We start from the raw sequence: 20,432 nt of genomic DNA on the forward strand, positions 1-20,432 counted from the left end.
TTTAGCAATATTTGCAAATGGTGTTAAACTTTACTTTTAGGAAATATTTTGATTTTAAAAGATATATATGAAAAATGATACTCTGCAACTCTGACTCTAAAATTATAGGGAGCCAGAAGAGTAAGGTGTCCAAACACATAGAGCAAAAATAAGCCCCCAAGTGTCATAATGATAGACATAATACTTAGGACAGTAGTTAACTCAAAGGAGGATATAAAGGAATGAGTTTGAAAGAAGCTTCAAATGTAATGATCGTATTTCATTTCTGTAGTTGGATCAGTGACTCATGGGTGTTCATTTTAAAGTTATTCTTTGTGTCCCACACTTGTTTAATAGATGAATTTTGGGCCAGGTGTGGTGGCTCATGCCTGTAATCCCAGCACTTTGGGAGGCCAAGGCGGGCAGATCACCTGAGGTCAGGAGTTCGAGACCAACCTGGCCAACATACTAAATGAAACCCTGACTCTACTGAAAATACAAAAAATTAGCTGCGCATGGTGGTGGGCGTCTGTAATCCCAGATACTCAGGAGGCTGAGGCAGGAGAATTGCCTGAACCTGGGAGGCAGAGGTCGCGTGAGCCGAGGTCACACCATTGTACCCCAGCCTGGGCAAAAAATAAAAAACAGATGAATTTTGGACCCAGGCAATGTTTACTTTAAAAACACAAAAAGGAAAAAAAGGCACAGAACTATTCATATATTGTTCAAAAGTATACAAAAGTAAATAACATAAGAAAGTGTATACTATTTAAACCATAGTAAGGAACAAAGATCTAACAGAACAAAAATTAAAATAGTGGTTATTCTTGGAAGATATATAATAGGATGTTATTGAAAACAGCACCTGCGTGTATCAAACCCATGTATTAGATAATATTGGCACTGTTCTGTTTCTTAAGTGGATAGTGGGTGAGTGGATATTTACCTCCTTTAAATTTTTTTTGAATTTTTATTTTATATCTAATTTACAAATAATAAGTTTAGTCCAAGTGTCAAGGCTCATACCTGTAATCCCAGAACTTTGGGAGGCGAATACAGGAAGATGGCTTGAGCTCAGGAGTTTGAGACCAGGCAACATAGCAAGACCCTGTCTCTACAAAAATGATAGAAATGTTTGAAAAAGAAAAAAAATAATAACAATTATAATTGTATTTGTTTATGTGGTACAATATGATGTTTCAATAGATGTAAACATTGTGGAATGATCAAATCAGGCTAATTAACATAACAGTCACCTGACATGTCACGAATTATGTTGATGATTGAAATAGCTCACCATAATTTTTTTTAAAACTAAACCTTTGAAGTGACTACTCATGCAGTTAACACTGACTGAAACAGTTCGTATTTCTCTTGAATTCCAGTAAAATGCACTTTCTTGGCCATGCAAGTTAATATCCAAAATAGTTCGTTAGAATTACTTTGCATACACAGCAACAATCATGGATAAAAGTGTAAAAAATTATCATCCCTTGAATAACAAGTTGACTCAGGCTGACTGTATCACTTAGATTTTAATCAGAAAAGCAGAATGATTAGGAAGTTTAAAATATATATAATAAGAGATTTGGTATAGAGATTTGTTCATACACAGTTGTGAAAGCTGTTTAAGTGATTGCTGAAGATTGCTGGAGCTTCAGTCTGAAGGGCAGGCAGAGGAAGGAAAGAAGAATTTAAAGTAGAGGAGAGGAAGGACAAACTGGAACCCATGAGGACAGGTCAGAATGCCTGTCCCTTCTCACTGAACTCCAAGCTAAATGCCTATGGACAAGCTGAAGGGTAATCTAGAGGAAAACAGATTAGCTGCATTCCTGCTTCCTATGCCAAGCAAAACAATAATTGACAACATGGGTAACCTTTAATGGCCCCTGGTGACCCTGCTCAGATTCTCTGGGTGTACAAAACCCAGTATGGCTACTGCTTTGCTTCTACTACCTGCCAAATCCCATACAAAATATTTCCTGTGATACACTGTATTAGACAGTTTCACACTGCCATAAAGAACTGCCTGAGGCTGTGTAATTTATAAAGCAAAGAAGTTTAATTGACTCACAGTTCCGCATGCCTGGGAAGGCCTCAGGAAACTTACAATCATGGCAGAAGGCAAAGGAGAATTTAGTACCTTCTTCACAAGGTGGCAGGAGAGAGAAAGCACAGGGGAAACTGCCACTTTTAAACCATCAGGTCCCATGAGAACTTCCTCACCATCACTAGAACAGCATGGGGAAACTGCCCCCGTAATCCAATCACTTCCCACCAAGTCCCTCCCTCAACACGTGGGGATTACATTTTAAAAAGAGGTTTGGGGCCGGGCGGGGTGGCTCACGCCTGTAATCCCAGCACTTTGGGAGGCCGAGACGGGCGGATCACGAGGTCAGGAGATCGAGACCATCCTGGCTAACATGGTGAAACCCCATCTCTACTAAAAAATACAAAAAACTAGCCGGGCGAGGTGGCGGGCGCCTGTAGTCCCAGCTACTCAGGAGGCTGAGGCAGGAGAATGGCGGGAACCCGGGAGGCGGAGCTTGCAGTGAGCTGAGATCAGGCCACTGCACTCCAGCCTGGGCGACAGAGCGAGACTCCGTCTCAAAAAAAAAAAAAAAAAGGTTTGGTGGGGACACAGAGCCAAACAATATCATACACTGTAATGGGAAATATTTAGGGCAAATGATTCTGGGAAACATAGTTCAACCTAGACAAGTTTACACTTTGCGGAACTGACATACTGATTCTTCCCTGCAAGAAGAGCTTCCAGTACTGCACTGTGTTCTACCACATCACAGGAGGGCTTAACACCTAACCAATGTCTCCCACCACCTGTATCCATTCTGCATTATCCAGACAGTCTAGTGCGACCCACCCTCTTATGCACTTCAGACTCCCTAGTCTGTGAAATTATTCTGTCTTTGAATATTATATCCACAATGAGGCTTAAATTTGTAAGTGAGGGGATTGATTTTTATCTTGTAACATATTCCATAAATTTCATTTGGCTGTAGTGTGTTTTAAATGATCTGTCTTCCAAATGCATATTTCTTTGTAATCGTAACAAACATAAAATTTCCCTGTGATGAAGTGCGTTAGATCTTTTAAATAAATTTTGTTTTAAAATTCAATTTTTCATTGCTTGTAGTGCTGTCTAGTGACTAACTTAGACTTCAGTCTAAGTTTTTTTGCTTTGATATAATTATTCGCACATGTAAAATCAATATACAGATCTTATAATAGATATACCAAAATACACCTATATAAGAGCAGAGGGAGGAGAACTGTTTACATTTTAAAAATTAACTTGACACACATACGACATAAATGATATATTTCTAAAACTATTGATTGTTTTTATACCACACTTATAATACATAAATAGCTATCTGCCTAAAACTTAGTACACTAGAAAAATCACAAAAAAATGCTATGAACCCACAGATAAGCCTTTCTTCTAAGTCTTATATTTTCGCTAAAGTTAGCTAAAATCAGTGCAGTAAGTTGTGTGATTACCCATAAGTTTAGTGTATCATTGGTTACCAGAGAGAAATCATCTGTGCCCTTGGAGTTGTCCTTTATACATACACTGGTAGATGATCAGTTAATGTAATGACTCTAATTAAACTCAGATCAAGTACACTACTTGGTTGAGAATCACACAGTGACATGATCTCAACTCATTGCCACCTCCAAATCCTGGGTTCAAATGATTCTCCTGCCTCAACCTCCTAAGTAGTTGAGATTACAGGTGCCCATCACCGTACCTGGCTAATTTTGTACTTTTAGTATGAATGGGGTTTCACCATGTTGGCCTGGCTGGTCTCGAACTCCTGACCTCAAGAGATCTACCCATCATGGTCTCCCAAGGTGCTAGGATTACATATGTGAGCCACTGCACCCAGCTATATGTATCTTTTAAAAGAAAACTAAGCATATGATTTTCTTCAGATCTGTCAAAATTGTGTTAATGTAATAATTCACAGGTATTAAAATTAGAGCAAGTTTTCATTTATGTGTTAGTTATGTAATAGTATTGAAAACATCAAAAATTCAGAGATTGTTAGTTTCAGAAGAAATATATAAATTATGATGAGAAAGCAACCAGAAATATGGTTCTGGTTTAGTCAAAATTAACACAAAAAGAGTATCAATCAAGAGTATGAAATCATATTCTAAACACAGTTTTAATATCTGGTTGTAATATACATAATTTTAGTTGGCATGCTGCTATTTATGGAAATATCTGTTAATGTATTTTACATTATACAGAAACCTACATTGCAAGTTTTTTTGTTCGTTGTTTGTTTGTCTTCTGCTGAATGCAAGTTCTAATGAGGGAAACAAAGAGACTTCATTTGGTATACGGAAGAGTGAGGTCTTGCAGAAATAAGCATGCAGATAAGAGATGGGTAGGGACATGACCACTAATCAACCTAGACTGAGGAATATTAATTCTAGTACAAGTTTCTAACAGTATCCTGTATTCTATTAGGTTGTATTATTAATTTATATTCTTCACATTCAGCAATTCAACTGGAAATTAGTATTTTATGTGGACTAATTTTTATTTCTCAACACTGTATTCATATACATATTTATATTCTAATATAATTTGATATAATCTTATGTCTATATATGACAAAGAACCTCGATCATTCAATTATATATTTTGAACATGAATTATTCTGGTATCAGTGGTTTTAAAAGAAACAAAATATGAATGAAGTTGCACATTCTAGATAAAAGAATATAATGATGAAAGGACCTGACACACATTTCATTTATTTTTTGAAGGGACAGAGTAAGCATAGAAGTATCACAAATACATCATTATGTATACTTATAAACTGCGGTCTCGGGAATGATCATAGATTTCTAATGTCCTGATCTTATAGTCTGAATAATTGATTGTGTAGTCTGGAAGAAGAATGTGTCAACTATGAATTCAATCCTTCTCCCTTTTATAGATGTCACAAAGGGAATGAATTTATAACTAAGAAACCCAATTATCAGAATGTCACATTGTAAGAATGCGTGGATCTGAGTTGAATAGAACACCATATTGCGGAGATTGTAAATAACATTGATAAAAATGACAAGTTACGCGTAACATTGCTCTCCAATTGGTGTATTTGTCAGTGAGTAAAAAGATGAATTCTAAGCAGTTTATTAGTGTAATTATTTCTCTTTTTGAAATATACCCTGAATGATAAGCAAAAATACAGATAAATGAAAACCTGTGTAAAATTTGTGTTGACTCAAAAGCTTCATAGTGGGCAGGGAGCTCGATGTTAGAGTACCATCTCCTTCATTGCTTGGATTTCTTTACAAAATTTTGAGACGTGACCTACCCAGTCTTTGACTAAATACTTCTATGGGTGGAAACGATATAAGCTTCCTAATCACTTCACTTGATCTTTAATGAAATTTAATTTTAAGGTAGTATTTGAAAGATTTCTCCAATACAAATATGAATGCTCATGTAGGTTTTGTGACCACCATTTCTTTACAATTTTAAGTCGAAAAGCAAACTTTCATCCTGCTACAGGTCTTACTATTATGCTTTGGAAAAGATCCTTAGAAAGATAAATAGGCAGCCCTGAAGTTCTGAGATTTTCCTTAATGGTATTGTTGCTATAGTTACAGCTGAAATGTTATATAAAGCAAATTGCTTATTGATGGAAAAATGCTGAGTGGCACAGTAGCATCCCTTCTGTGGGTTATTATTGCCTTCATTTTCTACTTTCCTTCTTAAGATGAATGGATTTTTTTAACATTGTTTTCTTTTGAACAAGCTCTGGTGAATTGATGTTAAAATAAATGTGTTTTATTAACATGTACTAGCTGACAATTGAATAAATTTGAGTATTTTGTGATCGGTGTGGTGTTATTTTATATATTCTACTTGTCAGAATTTTTCCTACTTGGAGATGAATTTTGATACCCTGATTATTAATGTTATAGCACTCAATAAATAGTGATTGGCCTCATAATTTGGGGGCCTCTGAGGTTGTTTATATTTAATGATAACATAGATGAAACATAAACTTTTATTGTTTTATACCATTAGAGAATACTTATAATAGCATATTCAAAATATATTTTAAAATCACAGGGAAAAAAATGGAAGCAGTCTTAAAGCATCCACAAGGATGATTAGCATGTTTTTTTAAAAGCCTCCTTAAGCATCTATATTTTGTATTTTTTTACGTAGTAAACTCAGTAATATAGTAGAGATGTTCTCAGTACATATATATGTGGTTGATCCAAAAGTAATTGTGGCTTTTTCCATTACTTTTTCCATTAAAAGTAATGAAGAAATTTGTATTGGAAAAATCTTGCAAACAACATCTTAAAATGAGATTTTATTTTATATATATCTGTACGATATCATATACCATATTGTATATGTTATATATTATATAATATATAACATGATATATGATATCATATAGATAGATCTATATACACATATAGAATGAAATTGTGTTATATATATATATGTCTATTATTTCACATAACAGACAACCAGTTTTATGTGTGTATATACAGATGTACACACGCACATATATATAAATATATACACACACATAAAACTGCTGGTTGTCTTACTATATTTATAAGAAGATATTTCAAAGATAAAACTTTAACTCATTTGATTCTTAACCTTAAGGCAAAATATGAATAATCATGTGTATCACAATTCTAACTGTTACAGGAAGAGTTAATGCTATGTCTGGCTAAATATTTTCAGCTAGTAAAAGTCATATATGGCATTGATATATTGAGTTGTTACATAAGTGAAATAATTTTGTTTAATTGATTTCCAGGTTGCTACTGGACCAGAAACAATATGAAAATGTAATGGTGTGGCTATTTAGGAACTAAGAGTATAGATAACATCTTTTGGAACTATAAACACAATATTTCTTAACCAAATTCCTGAATACAGTGATGCAAGAATCTTTGGATTATTTTTGTTAAAGAATGAAAAAAAATTGTGACCTACAAATGTTTATATCTTATGTGGTTATAGAGTATTTCCAAACTTTTGGGAGAAGCAAATTTTTCCAGTCAGTTTGTTTATAATTAATGATGATACGATCATGATGATGACCCATATTGTCCAAAATAAACTTTCTTGAAAACTTACTGTTATTCTTTTTTACTCACTGTGAAAAACCTGATCAATTTTTCTTCTCTCATTTCCTCTTTGTATTTTACCTAGCTTCTGCCTTTTCCTCCAGTGATACTCCTATGCTCCCCCTTAATAAACAAAATTTGAATTTATATATATAAAACTATAAAATGTTTGGTGTTACTGTAGGGCTTTGTTCCATTTCAACTCTTTATTGACATTATAATTTCCTCTGCTTGTTGAATTTATTGACATTTTATTTTTGGTCCTAGGGCTACCGAAAAGAGAAAAGGCACATATAAGACCACCAGTTTAGCATTTCTAATTGTTGAAAAACATACTCTTTGTGGCTTATAATTTATCAAATTCCTAATGTTTCAAACTAAATTCCTCAGATAATCCTGTTATATTCATTCCATCCTTTCCATTTATTCTAATAGTTTCTTTCTACCTCTAGATTTAATTTTTATCAACATAGGTAGGTAACCACATTCTGCCAGACTGATCTTAACAAAGCAGATTTTACTCCTTTATAGGAACCGTCACTGGATTCCAGTTTCTTCTACAAAATGTCTGCTTATGGCAATAAGTGCCATTTATTTGGGAATAACTGCCACCTAACAGAATCTCAACTTGCCTCTTCAACCTTATCTTCAATTATCTTCTTAAAGCTAAAGAACATTTTTATTGTTTAATTTTTATCTAGATTTGGTCAAATTTAGTGTTTTTAATCATTGCCTTTTTTCAGGCATGTATTATATGATTTTTGCTGTGCCTCATCTCTTAATTATTGAATTTCAATGTGAATGAAATAAGGCCTTAGCCTGATGTGTATTTACATTTTGACTGATTGCTATCAAATATGAATAGACATTTTCATTTCATATTTCTATTATGTCAAATAGTGACAAGACATATTTTTAGGAAAATTGATTTATTTCACATTCACATTTTATTAACGTATCTATTTTAAGGCCAAACCTTCTGGGAAAACACCTAACTAGAAGTGGTATCTCCCTCTTCTGCATTGCAACACAGTATCTCCATCTCTTTGTTTTTACTGCATATTTTACTTATTTTCAACCATGCATTATTTCTTCTACTTGAATGCTGGTTCCTTGATGAAATAACCTTTGCATATATACTTTCCAACTAATAGATATAAACCAAATAGATACATACAGAATAGATATATGAATGAATTATTTTGTCATAATTTGACGTAATAGAAATATTTAAAATTAATTTTGGTGACAATTAGAGTGTAAGTTCAAAAGACTGGCTGCCTTCTTTCCTTCCCAATGAGAATTAGTCATGCACCCAAGAGACTGAGTATAGCAACATTACGTTAAAAATAATTGCAAAATAGCAATTACTTAAAATGCTAGGTTTAACTGAACATGGATGGCTATTTAAGCAAAACATTAATTTGAAATAGTCAATGAGGCTCTCAGGATAAGATCTTTTATCTCTCAGATTTACACTATTGCCTTCTGTTTGCATTACAAACATTAGTAGTTTAGTGGTTATCACCACTTTATAGGTTTACTAAGCTTTACTTTAAATTGGGACAATGAAATATTTTATGTGACAAAATAGATTGCATAGATGATACCTTTTATCCTGATACCTGAATTTCATATTATAGGAAAATAATGAGTATACTACCTTGAAATTATCACTATGTTTTATTTTCTCAACACATTTTTCTTGTACCTAAAGCCATGTACCATTGTGGCCTCATATGCTGTAAAGTAGCAAGAAATGGCAATTTTGTAAGAATAATTTGTCCCCGTCCCCAAAACTCAGATAAAATAGTCACACTTTTTTAAATGACAAAAATTTCCAATGGAATGAAACCTGTATTTCTGGTATATTAAAATTTTCTAACTTATTTATATTAGAACATGGCCTATGGAGACGCTTAATACACACCTGTATTTCATTTTTAGAATCCATATGGCAAAACTGCACAGTAATGCAGCCATTTGTATCTGTTTTTGTGTTTTAAAAAGTCAAGCTCTGGGACTGGGCATGGTGGCTCATGCCTGTAATCCCAGCATTTGGGGAGGCCAAGGCGGGTGGATCATGAGGTCAGGAGATCTAGATCATCCTGGCTAACATGGTGAAACCCCATCTCTACGAAAAATACAAAAAATAGCTGGGTGTGGTGGCGTGCACCTGTAATCCCAGCTACTCAGGAGTCTGAGGCAGGAGAATTGCTTGAACCTGGGTGGCAGAGACTGCAGTGAGCCGAGATCACGCCACTGCACTCCAGCCTGGTGACAAAGCGAGGCTCCATCTCAAAAAAATAAAAATAAAAAACTCAGGCTCTGAATGAAAATCTCTTAAGATGTGTCTCAACCAAGTAATTGTTTTTAAAACTACGTTATCAATGAAGATTGATTTTCTGTAGGTATTACAGAAGTTCTTCCTTCAGGGACTGTTCAACACAAGAGCTAGAACTTTTAGAATTTGACATAATGAATCAAATCTTCTGTCCTATGACTTTTATATAAAGACATTAATTAAAGAAGGCACATAATTCACTTCAGAGCTCCTTAGACATGAAATTAACAAGAGAACTGATATTGAGTGAATATATACACACAAAAAAATGAGTCCATATATATCCTAATATTTTATTGGCAGCATTTTACCACATTTACAGAATTGACTTTTGTCTTTGCTCTTTTAGATCAGCAAATAAGAATTATAATGGCTTACATATTGCAAAATAATCATAGTTATTAAGCAACATCGTTAGTTTCTAAAGTAATTGGATCCTGAAATAAGAAATGAAACTTAGATATCTGATAGTATTCTAGAGCAATAAGTGATTTTTGTATCTAAAGAATTTAAGATAAGCAACTGGAAAAAGCGAGCCTTTTCATGCATGAAAAGCAATTTGAAATTGAACTTCTCAGAGTACAGTGTAATACATGAAAACAATAATATTTGTATGACACTTTAACCCTGTGCCTTATAGAATGGGTACACATTCAATGGTAACAATTAGAACTACATACATAGCCTTTACTTTTAAACAATAGAATAGATATAATGTAAGAAAAAATATTTTATTTATTTATTTATTTATTATTATTATTATACTTTAAGTTCTAGGGTACATGTGCATAACGTGCAGGTTTGTTACATATGTATACTTGTGCCATGTTGGTGTGCTGCACCCATCAACTCGTCAGCACCCATCAACTCGTCATTTACATCAGGTATAACTCCCAATGCAATCCCTACCCCCTCCCCCCTCTCCATGATAGGCCCCGGTGTGTGATGTCCCCCTTCCCGAGTCCAAGTGATCTCATTGTTCAGTTCCCACCTATGAATGAGAACATGCGGTGTTTGGTTTTCTGTTCTTGTGCTAGTTTGCTAAGAATGATGGTTTCCAGCTGCATCCATGTCCCTACAAAGGACACAAACTCACACACACCAATCAGGGAGGAACTCTTTCATAGTATTATTCTAACATAATCTGTCTCCTAGGTGATCATTTGTTCTGTATTCTTATCGGAGAGTAGTTTTTAGTATTTGGTTTGCAAAAATTCTTAACCAGTTTATCAAAAAGGCAGGTCTTTCTGTTTCCTCTCCCAGGATTCTGCTAAAATGGTTTTGGTGTACTTCCTAGGAATTTGTATGTCTAAAGACCCTATCAGTTGATTTAGTGCAGGTGACCATGGCTTAGACATTGAAGAGCAGAGATATAAGAAAATGTTTGACCAGGAGCAGTGGCTAACACCTGTAATCCCAGCATTTTGGGAGGCCAAGGTGGGCGGATCACCTGAGGTCAGGAGTTCAAGACCAGCTTGACCAACATGGAGAAACCCCATCTGTACTAAAAATAAAACATTAGCTGGCCGTGGGTGGCGCATGACTGAATCCCAGGTACTCAGGAGGTTGAGGCAGGAGAATCACTTGAACCCAGGAGGCGGAGGTTGCAGTAAGCAGAGATTGCACCATTGCACCCCAGCCTGGCAAAAAGAAAAAAAAGAAGAAAGAAAATGTTTTAGTCAGCAAATCAGAACACTCAGGGAAAAAGATACCAAACAATTAAGCCTTGGAGTGCTTCTTGTTCAATTGCATGAGGAAATGTGATAAGTATTAAGAATGAAATTATGTTCATAATCTGGAAGCAGATAGCAAATTATGCACTAGTGATTCTTGAAAACTATCTATACCTATAAAGCTCTACTCTGAAAGGTAGAACTATATTTGGCCCAAGTCAAGAGATAGGAGATAATAGGCTAAATCCTAAAAGAACTTTTGATTAATTTGTTATTATGAAATGTAATAGTCTTTGAATAAATTTTGGATGAAAATGCTAATTTTGAAGAAACCAGGCCTTAAAATAATTTTATTTGGAACAAATGCAGATTTTTTTTCTTCCTGAAAATGAATATTTCTCTGGGTCCACGTTTAATGCAATTATTTCTTTTTCTTTTTCTCATTTAATGACAATAGTGAATTGCTAGTCTCTAGAAATTCTATACACTTTTAGAGTTCAAATAGCCTTTTTGTAATGTTTTAAAAAACTACTGTGTCATTGATTTGGAAACCAGTGACCCACTTTCTCCATATACAAAAACAGATAGGAATTACCAAATTTTCACTTGGGTAAAATGACAGAAACAGATATATTATAATACATTTAATCTGTTCATTGCTATTTTTTTTTTTCACAGATTCAAGAATGGCTCTGTTTAAATTGCCAAACCCAGAGAGCAATATCAGGACAGCTTGGAGACATAGGCAAAATGCCACCTGTGCCATCAGGACCCAAAGCATCTCCCATGCCTGTTCCTACAGAATCACCATCTCAGAAAACAGCAGTGCCTCCCCAAGTAAAATTAGTGAAAAAGCCAGAACAAGAAGTAAAAACAGAAGCTGAAAAAGTCATTCTGGAAGAAGTAAAGGAAACCCTATCAATGGAAAAAATTCCTCCTATGGTAGCCACAGATCAAAAACAAGAAGAGAGTAAACTAGAGAAAGACAAAGCTTCAGCTCTTGAAGAAAAAAAGCCACTCCATGAAGAAAAAAAACTAATCTCTGAAGAAGAAAAGATATGTTCTGAAGAAAAAAAGCAACTCCTAGAAGAAAAAAAGCCAATCCCTGAAGACAAAAAGCTACTCCCAGAGGCAAAAGCATCAGCCCCAGAAGAACAAAAACATGACTTACTTAAATCTCAAGTACAAATTGCTGAAGAAAAGCTTGAAGGCAGAGTGGCTCCAAAGACAGTGCAAAAAGAGAAACAACCACAGACAAAGATGGAAGATTTACCATCTGGCACACCTCAGAGTTTACCTAAAGAAGATGATAAGACAACCAAAACAATAAAAGAACAGCCACAGCCATTGTGCACAGCAAAACCTGATCAGGTGGAACCTGGGAAAGAAAAAACAGTAAGTTAAATTTTACTAACTTCTCACACTCTCATGTGTGAAATTATTAATTTTTAACCTAAGTATACAAGTTGCTCATTGGTAATTATATAAGTGAAGTTCCTCAAACAATGAATGACATTCTTAAAGAAGTATAACAATTGTTTGACTATAATGAAGAACTTTGGCCTTTTCACAGCTTTATGAAGTGTACATAAAGCATAAATACAACATTTATTTCCCTGTTTCTTATGCCTATCAAATAATCTATCAAAATCATATGGAGTGATAAAGAAGTTATCTAGTTGTACTTTTTTTCTCTACTATGGACACAAAACTTAATATCCCCCTTTAATGTAAAATAATGTGTCTTTATGTAAGTTTCTGTTTACTTAACCATTTTTTTACGTAAGAGTCAACAAGGTTTTTCCCAGTTGAAATCATTTTAAGGTGTGGTCAGCTATAAAGTGATTGCAAAAAAAAAGAAAAAAGGAAAAAAAGTGATGTAACTAAAATCCAAAGTAAAAGTCTTTCTAAAATTTCACAAAACAGTGTAATATTTAGCATGATTTTTAATATAATATATTCTATTAGCAGTTTTATTCAGTGTGTTTAATATTGAAAGGTTATTGATAATCAGCATAATTTGGAAAAATATTCTTTTCTTTTTCTTTAATGGAAAATTTTCATTTAACCCATTTTAACGAATATTTTCACAAGCAGTTACATCCTTTTCAGAGGAACTCTGATATTTTTTGGAGCTATAAGAGATCTTACATTATACTTAACTGAATACATTTAATTCACAGAGGACAGCAATGACTTACCATGAAATTAAATAATTTAATAGTATTAAAATTCCAACTAGAAACTATAGTTTGTTTCACTGTGATTCAGTTGTGTTTTCTTTAGTTTTAACACATGCTTACCAACCCATCTCTGCTATCTGATGCATCATCTAAGTAAATCCTGGTCTCCTTTCATTAAGTGAGTTTTATCAGAGTCAAAAAGATGCCTATATGTATTCTCCATTCTAATGACTGAATCTAGCCACCACCAGCACCATGAATTGCTTCTTCTAGCTAACCTTTGTAGAGCATGGTGCTTGGTACTGTTTGTCCCTTTGTGGAACTTTCTGTGGCTTTCATGACCCTCTACTTTCCTTCTCTTTTTGTCTTTCTGATCATAATTTATGAAATCTGCTTTGACTATCTCTATGATTTCTCTTTGCAAATTCCAGATGATTTTCCCTTGTTTTGCTTTGAGCTACATGAACAATTTTTGAATACACTTATGTACTTCTTGTCCCTCTTTTGGGTGTCAGACCTGCATTTTCAAGTACCTAGTCAGCAGTTCTACTTCAAAGCCTCTCTGTAAATGCAAACTCAATATGTCTGACTCTTTTCCTCTTCTCCATAGAAACAGTTTCTGCTTGTAACTTTCTATTTCACCATCAAGCACCTGTCTCCTGTCTGCCAGTTACTAATCTTCTGAGTGATTTAAGGTTTCTTCTTACCTGCCCTTTGTTCTCCACAATGAAAGTATCACACTTCTGTCTATTAACTCCTGTTCCTCAGGGCACTACCTTACTTACTGCTTTCATGACCTTTTGCCAATTATTTGAGCAATCTAATTACTGGTTAGGATGCCTTCCTTTTATCCCTTCTCCAGTCTATAGCTGTCAGGTAAATGTTTTCTAGGGTTCCGATAATTTAACTCCATCACTCAGATGTTCCTAATGATTCCCTGTTGTATTTTAAATATATTCCAAGCAAGAAGTTTTTAAATATTTCCTGAATGCAGTACTTTTTTCTTTTATTTTATACCTTTATCACTTTCTTTTTATTACTTTTTCTTTCATTATACAACCACAATATGTGTATATGTATTTATTTATAAATTTTATGTATGCACTATTTGACTATTTACTTTATAAAACATTCACAAAGAATAGTGAAATAAACTAAAGTTACCATTGTTATTATATTTATTTAAATGCAGATAGTAAATACAGATACATTTGATCACTTAAAAGGTGTTTAATAGTGATATTTTAGAGAGAGCATTATGTTTTAATATTTTTTAAGATCTTGGTGTAAAACTTTATGATATAGTTGTTTGAAATCCAGCTTCAAAGTTAAGCTTATTTTGATACTTTGTTGTTCAGTTTTAATGGCTATTCAGAGCAGGAAAAAAAGATAATTAAAAAGAATATGCTACAAATGGAAGAAGTACCTCACAGTTTGTTCTCACTAAATATTGCTACCTTTCTTTAAAGTGTGGATTGTAAACCAATTATGAAAAAAAGAATTGGTAATTGCACAAATAAGTGTTAACCTTCCTTAATATCAATCATTTGTGTTTGTTAACTATCAGAAAATGTGGGGCTTTTACAATACATTTTCAGCAAACGATTTTCAAACCCATTGCATTTCTTTGTCTAGAAGGTTTTTAAACAGATTAAAATATTCTGTTTTAAAGTTTGTTACATGAGCAGATACGATAACTTTTAAAAGTGACATATGTTATTTTGTATAGCATAATCATATAATAATTTCCAAATATTTATCTTCAAAGAGCTGTTTCCACATTATAATTTTCTCAGAGAAACAGGTATTGTTTATTTTGCTTTAAATATCAAATACCCAGCATATTGCTGACAATTCGTATTTATTTTCTTGCTGTCTAATAAGTATTGTATTACTGAAAAGCACTTGCCATCCTCTATTTTTAAGTAAGGATCAAATCTCCACGTTCTGCGGCTTTTTAACTAATTTTCCATGAGATAAACAGTAAATATCTGTGTCATGGTCAAAAATAATGTCATATTCTCTGTCCCAGTACAAAATAAATGTTCTTCAAAATATGAAGTTCTTATTAGTATACAGTGTACTGCATCAGTAATATCTTGAGGCAGTCTGTCTAATTCTGGCTTACTTGTAATGAATAAATGTTTTTCACATGTACTGCCATCTCCCTAACCTTATTCTTTAAAATTATAATTCCAATCAGAGAAATTACTTCTCAATTTTTAATATTTTTTTATTTAAAAAATACACATTTTTTGAATTAAACAAATCAGTCCACATTGAGGCTATGTGTTCATTGGTGCATTTTTCCTTGAGGGTTTACAATAGTAATTCTTAAAATATTTTATTATTAATTAAAGAGAAATAGGAACTATTATGAACTGAGTATGTAAAGAAATCTCCATAGTTGGATTATATTATTATTAGATCTTTTGCTACTAAATTTGTTCTAATATTTTTTTCCCAAACCTTCCACAATTATTTCTTTGTTTCTTCCAACAACATTTGCTGACAAAGGAATGTAGTTTGATTTGTCACTGTATTGATTCCACATATTACTTTAGTCATTTTTTCATGACAAAAAAAAAATTCCCCATCTGTTATGTAATTTTTCTTATTGAGCAAGAAAATTCAAAAGAATATTCCCAATGGTTATTATTCAAGTTAGTGAAAACTTATGAAGTACTAGAAAACTTATTTGCTGAAAATTACAGAAGTTTGTGATAGTGTCATAATACCACTGGCTTTGATGCAAAGCACGTCCTGTATTTAGGGTAAGGTTTGTTATTAGCAATAATAGATGCAGAAACAGGTTTCAAATAGCTTTCCTAATAATGTCAAGCATTTTTTCCTAACTTCAAGTCAGATCTGATTTAATTTGGTGATCACTGTTCTCACCTTGTTATGAAAACTGATTGAAAGCTTGTAGCAATATGAAAACTGTTAGCTTTCTTATGAGTGCATGTGTGTATATCTTACATTACTAGTTTGATCTTTAACAAATGTTTTTTTTTGCAGAATTTTTTTTCTACTACTTAGCTATTATAGGAAAATTGGTTTAGTTAAAGCTAGGTGATTTATTGTAACTACAAACCATAAATCTGCATAACTGAACAATAAGCTTCAACATAAAGGTGAGCAAGTGAAGTGGTTGCCTCACTATAACTTCTCTTTATAGTTGGTTGCCTCATTATAACTTCCGGCCTTCTCCCAGGAGTCCTCACAGACCATGTGACCAACTGACATGACACGTGAGATAATAGTATTGCCCATCTATTGATTAAATATTAGTGCAATTTAATTTAATCCTCCATTTTGGATTGAAAAATACAACTAAATGTCTTCTCATTGTATTCCACTGAAGCACTTTGCATAGCTACCAGGGTATATGCACCCCACAGCGGAGACTCCTGTCTAAATGGCTTAGTTGGCTTTCTCAGCCTTCTGGAATCTGGCTCCAACACAACTTTCAAGCAACTGCTAACGTTCCCTATGGGGAGACATTAAATAAAAACAGCCAAATATGCCTTGTGTGTTTCCTGAACATAGCTTGTGCTTTCTCCTTTGTGAACCTGTTCTCAGTTTTTGTATGTGCACTGATGCCGCACCTTCACATCATCTGGCAGAAAAAAATCCCCTGAACCTCCACACCAATCTGCTAGCATGTCTTCCATAAGTCTGCCTTTCTATTCCCTAGTGGTAGTCAGTTTTCCTGATGCAGAATTTTCTGCAATGATTAATTTCTTAATTAGTTTTTATTTACAATCAAAACAATACTCTTAATTTACCTCTTACTATTCAGGCTCCTGTGTTAAGTACTTCCTTATACAATGATTGATAAAGTTAATATTATGATAGCTTTAGTAAAGATGGGGAAACTGAATTTCCATGCCCAAGATCACATAGCTGGAAGGCAGAAGTACTAGAATTATAGTCCAGCTCTGATTACAAAGACTGTGCTCTCATCCACTGCACAAGATGTTTTATCCTATGACACTTTTAGGATACTGGCTTTCCATTATTATAATCATCCATCTCTCTTGGCAACCCTCACTGCTATACCAAACACTTGGTATAATATTTACTCTATTTATATATGTGTATTATTTATTCATTAATTTAGCTGTCATTTGTGTTGTTCATATTATTATAGTGCATTGTTTACATTTCATTGTTGCAACATCATTTTGTCACTTCATTCATTTCTGTCTTTCAAAATGTTTGTTGAATAGCATTAAAATTAATCCTGAGGTATAACAATTTGAAAATTACATACACATCTTTAAATTTTTAGTTTAACATTTTAAAATTCATGTTTGCTGTAGAATTTTATCTTTTTACTTATATACATAAACAGAATACTGTTTAAATATTTATTTGATATAGTACACTAAAATACTCTCCCCATAGAAACCAAACTTGGAACACTCTTTAGCAGGTACTTTTATTTCTGGTTAAAATGATCTGAGGGTTAGTATTCAAGTTACATATAGCCAATAAGTGACTGCCTAATCAGAAAGGATGAAAAATAATCATGTTTTCTGTAGTGAGAAGGACTCCCATATTATAGTGCTTAGGTGTGAGCATCCGATCTTTCACTCCAGGTCCAGTGAATTTTATTGGCTTCATTTTGTTTGGAGCATTTCAAACACTCAGATCAGTAATCTGCATTCATGTAGACTTTATGTAAATTATAAGATTTGCATTCATTGTTTAATTTTAGCCCATCAAAATAAATGGCTTTGGGAAAGTTAAACAAAAACTTAACACTGCATCCTTTCTTTGCACAGTTTTATATGTCATCTAGAATTCAGTTCGTTAATAATATTCAAAACAATTCTGTTTGCCTTCAATATGGAAGGCTTTTGTGAAAAGAGCAAAACCAAATTTGGCAGTGCAGATGTGTCTTGGCACATTCTCCACTACTAGTGAAGGCCTCAAGATACACCACCATCGGAAGAGATCCAAATGGGGCTCCGTTCATCAGTGCCTCTCACTGACCGGTCTGCAGCTCAATAAATGACAAGGGGTTATTGCAAGGAAAAGGGAAAAAGCCTAGAGAGTAAACACTTTGCAGACTTGCCACCTTATAATATGCAAAAGTCATTTAGGGGAAAAAAAAATCATTGCAGTATCACCACCATAGGCAGCTTCACTGTTGCTTGCCACTTCAATATAAGAAAGGAACTGAAATGAGTTAAGTGCTCATCAACCCTCCTACTATAGTCTCACAACTGCAGATAAGAAATTATTTATTGGAAAGACATTCAAATTGGTACAGTGTAGTTAATTCTAGGTGCACACTGAAGAGTAGGCATTACTTTTTGCACTACAGTTGTTAAGAATATATCACACTGTCTTTTTTAATTGAGTAACATTGTAAATTCAGAAAAAACATTTTACCCTATAATATGCTCAGGATAGATCATTGACCATGCATAATAAAGGTATATATTTGGACGAAAATGAATGTAAAATGAGCATCAAGCCAACAATATTTATATTTGATAACTCTAACTAGAAAAAGGAGAAGAAAAAAAGGAAGGGGGGAGGGAGGAAGGGAGGGAGGGAGGGAAGGGAGGAAGGAGGGAAGGGAGGAAGGAAGGAAGGAAGGAGGGAAGGGAGGAGGGAAGGGAGGAGGGAAGGGAGGAAGGAAGGAAGGAAGGAAGGAAGGAAGGAAGGAAGGAAGGAAGGAAGGAAGGAAGGAAGGAAGGGAGGGAGGGAGGGAGGGAGGGAGGGAGGGAGGGAGGGAGGGAGGGAAGAAGGAAGGAAGGAAGGAAGGAAGGAGTATGTTTGTTGTGCAACCTTATATCTGTTTATTTGGGCCATAGTTAGATCAGAAGAGCTTATGCCAACTCACACACTGATAATATTGAGACAGCTCAAGATACAGATGTAGTGGAATTAAGGTGGCCTCATAGGCTAGAGTGAGCTGAAGCATGCTCTTAGGCAGCTGTTCCCCTAACCCCTCCTTTCTGTAGGCTGTAAGACTATTGTGTCCTCCTTTAAACAGGACAACTAACTGACTCAGTTTTATTTTACTCATATATATTTTTACTTAACAAAAAAGTCTTCATGCAACAAGTCTCTATGTTTAATTTTTATTTAAGGCCTCTCTGATTCTTGAACCTAAATTGTTGTCATGGCATCATCATAGCCCAAGAAAGGCAACAAGTTCAGGGTTGTGGTGTGTCGCTAAGGGTCCCAGATCTCTGGAAGGCCCATGCTCCTGCTCACAAAAGCTATTTATTTTTTAAGGAAGCTGCTTTTCAAGATAAACAAGATTTCAAAATCAAAAGGTATTTGTAAGTGACATTAGTGAAACACCTTTGAGATGGGATGCTGAAGATACATGTGATTAACAACTCTACAAAAAATTACAGCTGGATATTTCTCTTTAGCTGAACTGATAAGTCAGACCAATTATTGCATAACTTTTTCAAAGTACATAATTTATAAACATTCATTCCAAGTGATATAGAGTAATGATATTAATAATATCAAGTATATATAGTGGTTCATAACTTTCAAAATGTCTTTTAAAAGCAATGCCTTGTTTGAATCATTTGACAAGAACGATAACCATGTATTTGTGGTACATGGCACATATGTTATTATGGCATGTTACTTGCTTTTTTTTGTTTAGTGAATTCTCCAACATCCCTTACAACTTGCAGCCAGGCACAAAGCCCATTGTCTGATACTTTTTTGAACTTTTCCTGACCTTATAATCCAAAAGTAAATCATGTTAATAGAAAATTTATCTTTAAACATCTTCATCACAATTTATAAACTTTATCTTAAAGCAAATTTATTGAGAAAAATAATCATATTTTAATGGAAAATGACATTGAAATATGAAAGGGTATTTATGAAAGAAGATCAAATGTCATTGAGAATTGACATTTAGTGAAATTTAGTTTAAATGGAAACTAACCTTATCAACACATATCAACAATATTTTTCTCAAACTTTTAAAAAATACTAACATATGGTTGAAAAAATTTTCCAAAATTATTTTTCAGTTCCTAATAGTTATTTGATAGTAATGGAGAGGCCATGTTTTTAGTTTAACCATGTTAAGTTTTCCTGTATCTTTAT

The 20,432-nt window shown here is 33.9% G+C and overlaps 1 protein-coding gene across 5 annotated transcripts in view; it reads left to right on the forward strand.

Annotated features, from left to right (window-relative positions):
- PCLO (piccolo presynaptic cytomatrix protein) overlaps nucleotides 1-20,432 on the forward strand; it is a 408,305-nt gene that overhangs the window by 188,021 nt on the left and 199,852 nt on the right. For all 5 annotated transcript variants that reach the window (XM_007982336.3, XM_073009167.1, XM_073009170.1 and 2 more), the window contains exon 4: nucleotides 11,827-12,543. In XM_007982336.3, coding sequence (XP_007980527.3) covers nucleotides 11,827-12,543 — 717 coding nt within the window. The remainder of the gene's footprint in view (nucleotides 1-11,826; nucleotides 12,544-20,432) is intronic.

Source organism: Chlorocebus sabaeus, chromosome 21, assembly GCF_047675955.1.
Source record: "Chlorocebus sabaeus isolate Y175 chromosome 21, mChlSab1.0.hap1, whole genome shotgun sequence".
NCBI classification, from domain to species: domain Eukaryota; kingdom Metazoa; phylum Chordata; class Mammalia; order Primates; family Cercopithecidae; genus Chlorocebus; species Chlorocebus sabaeus.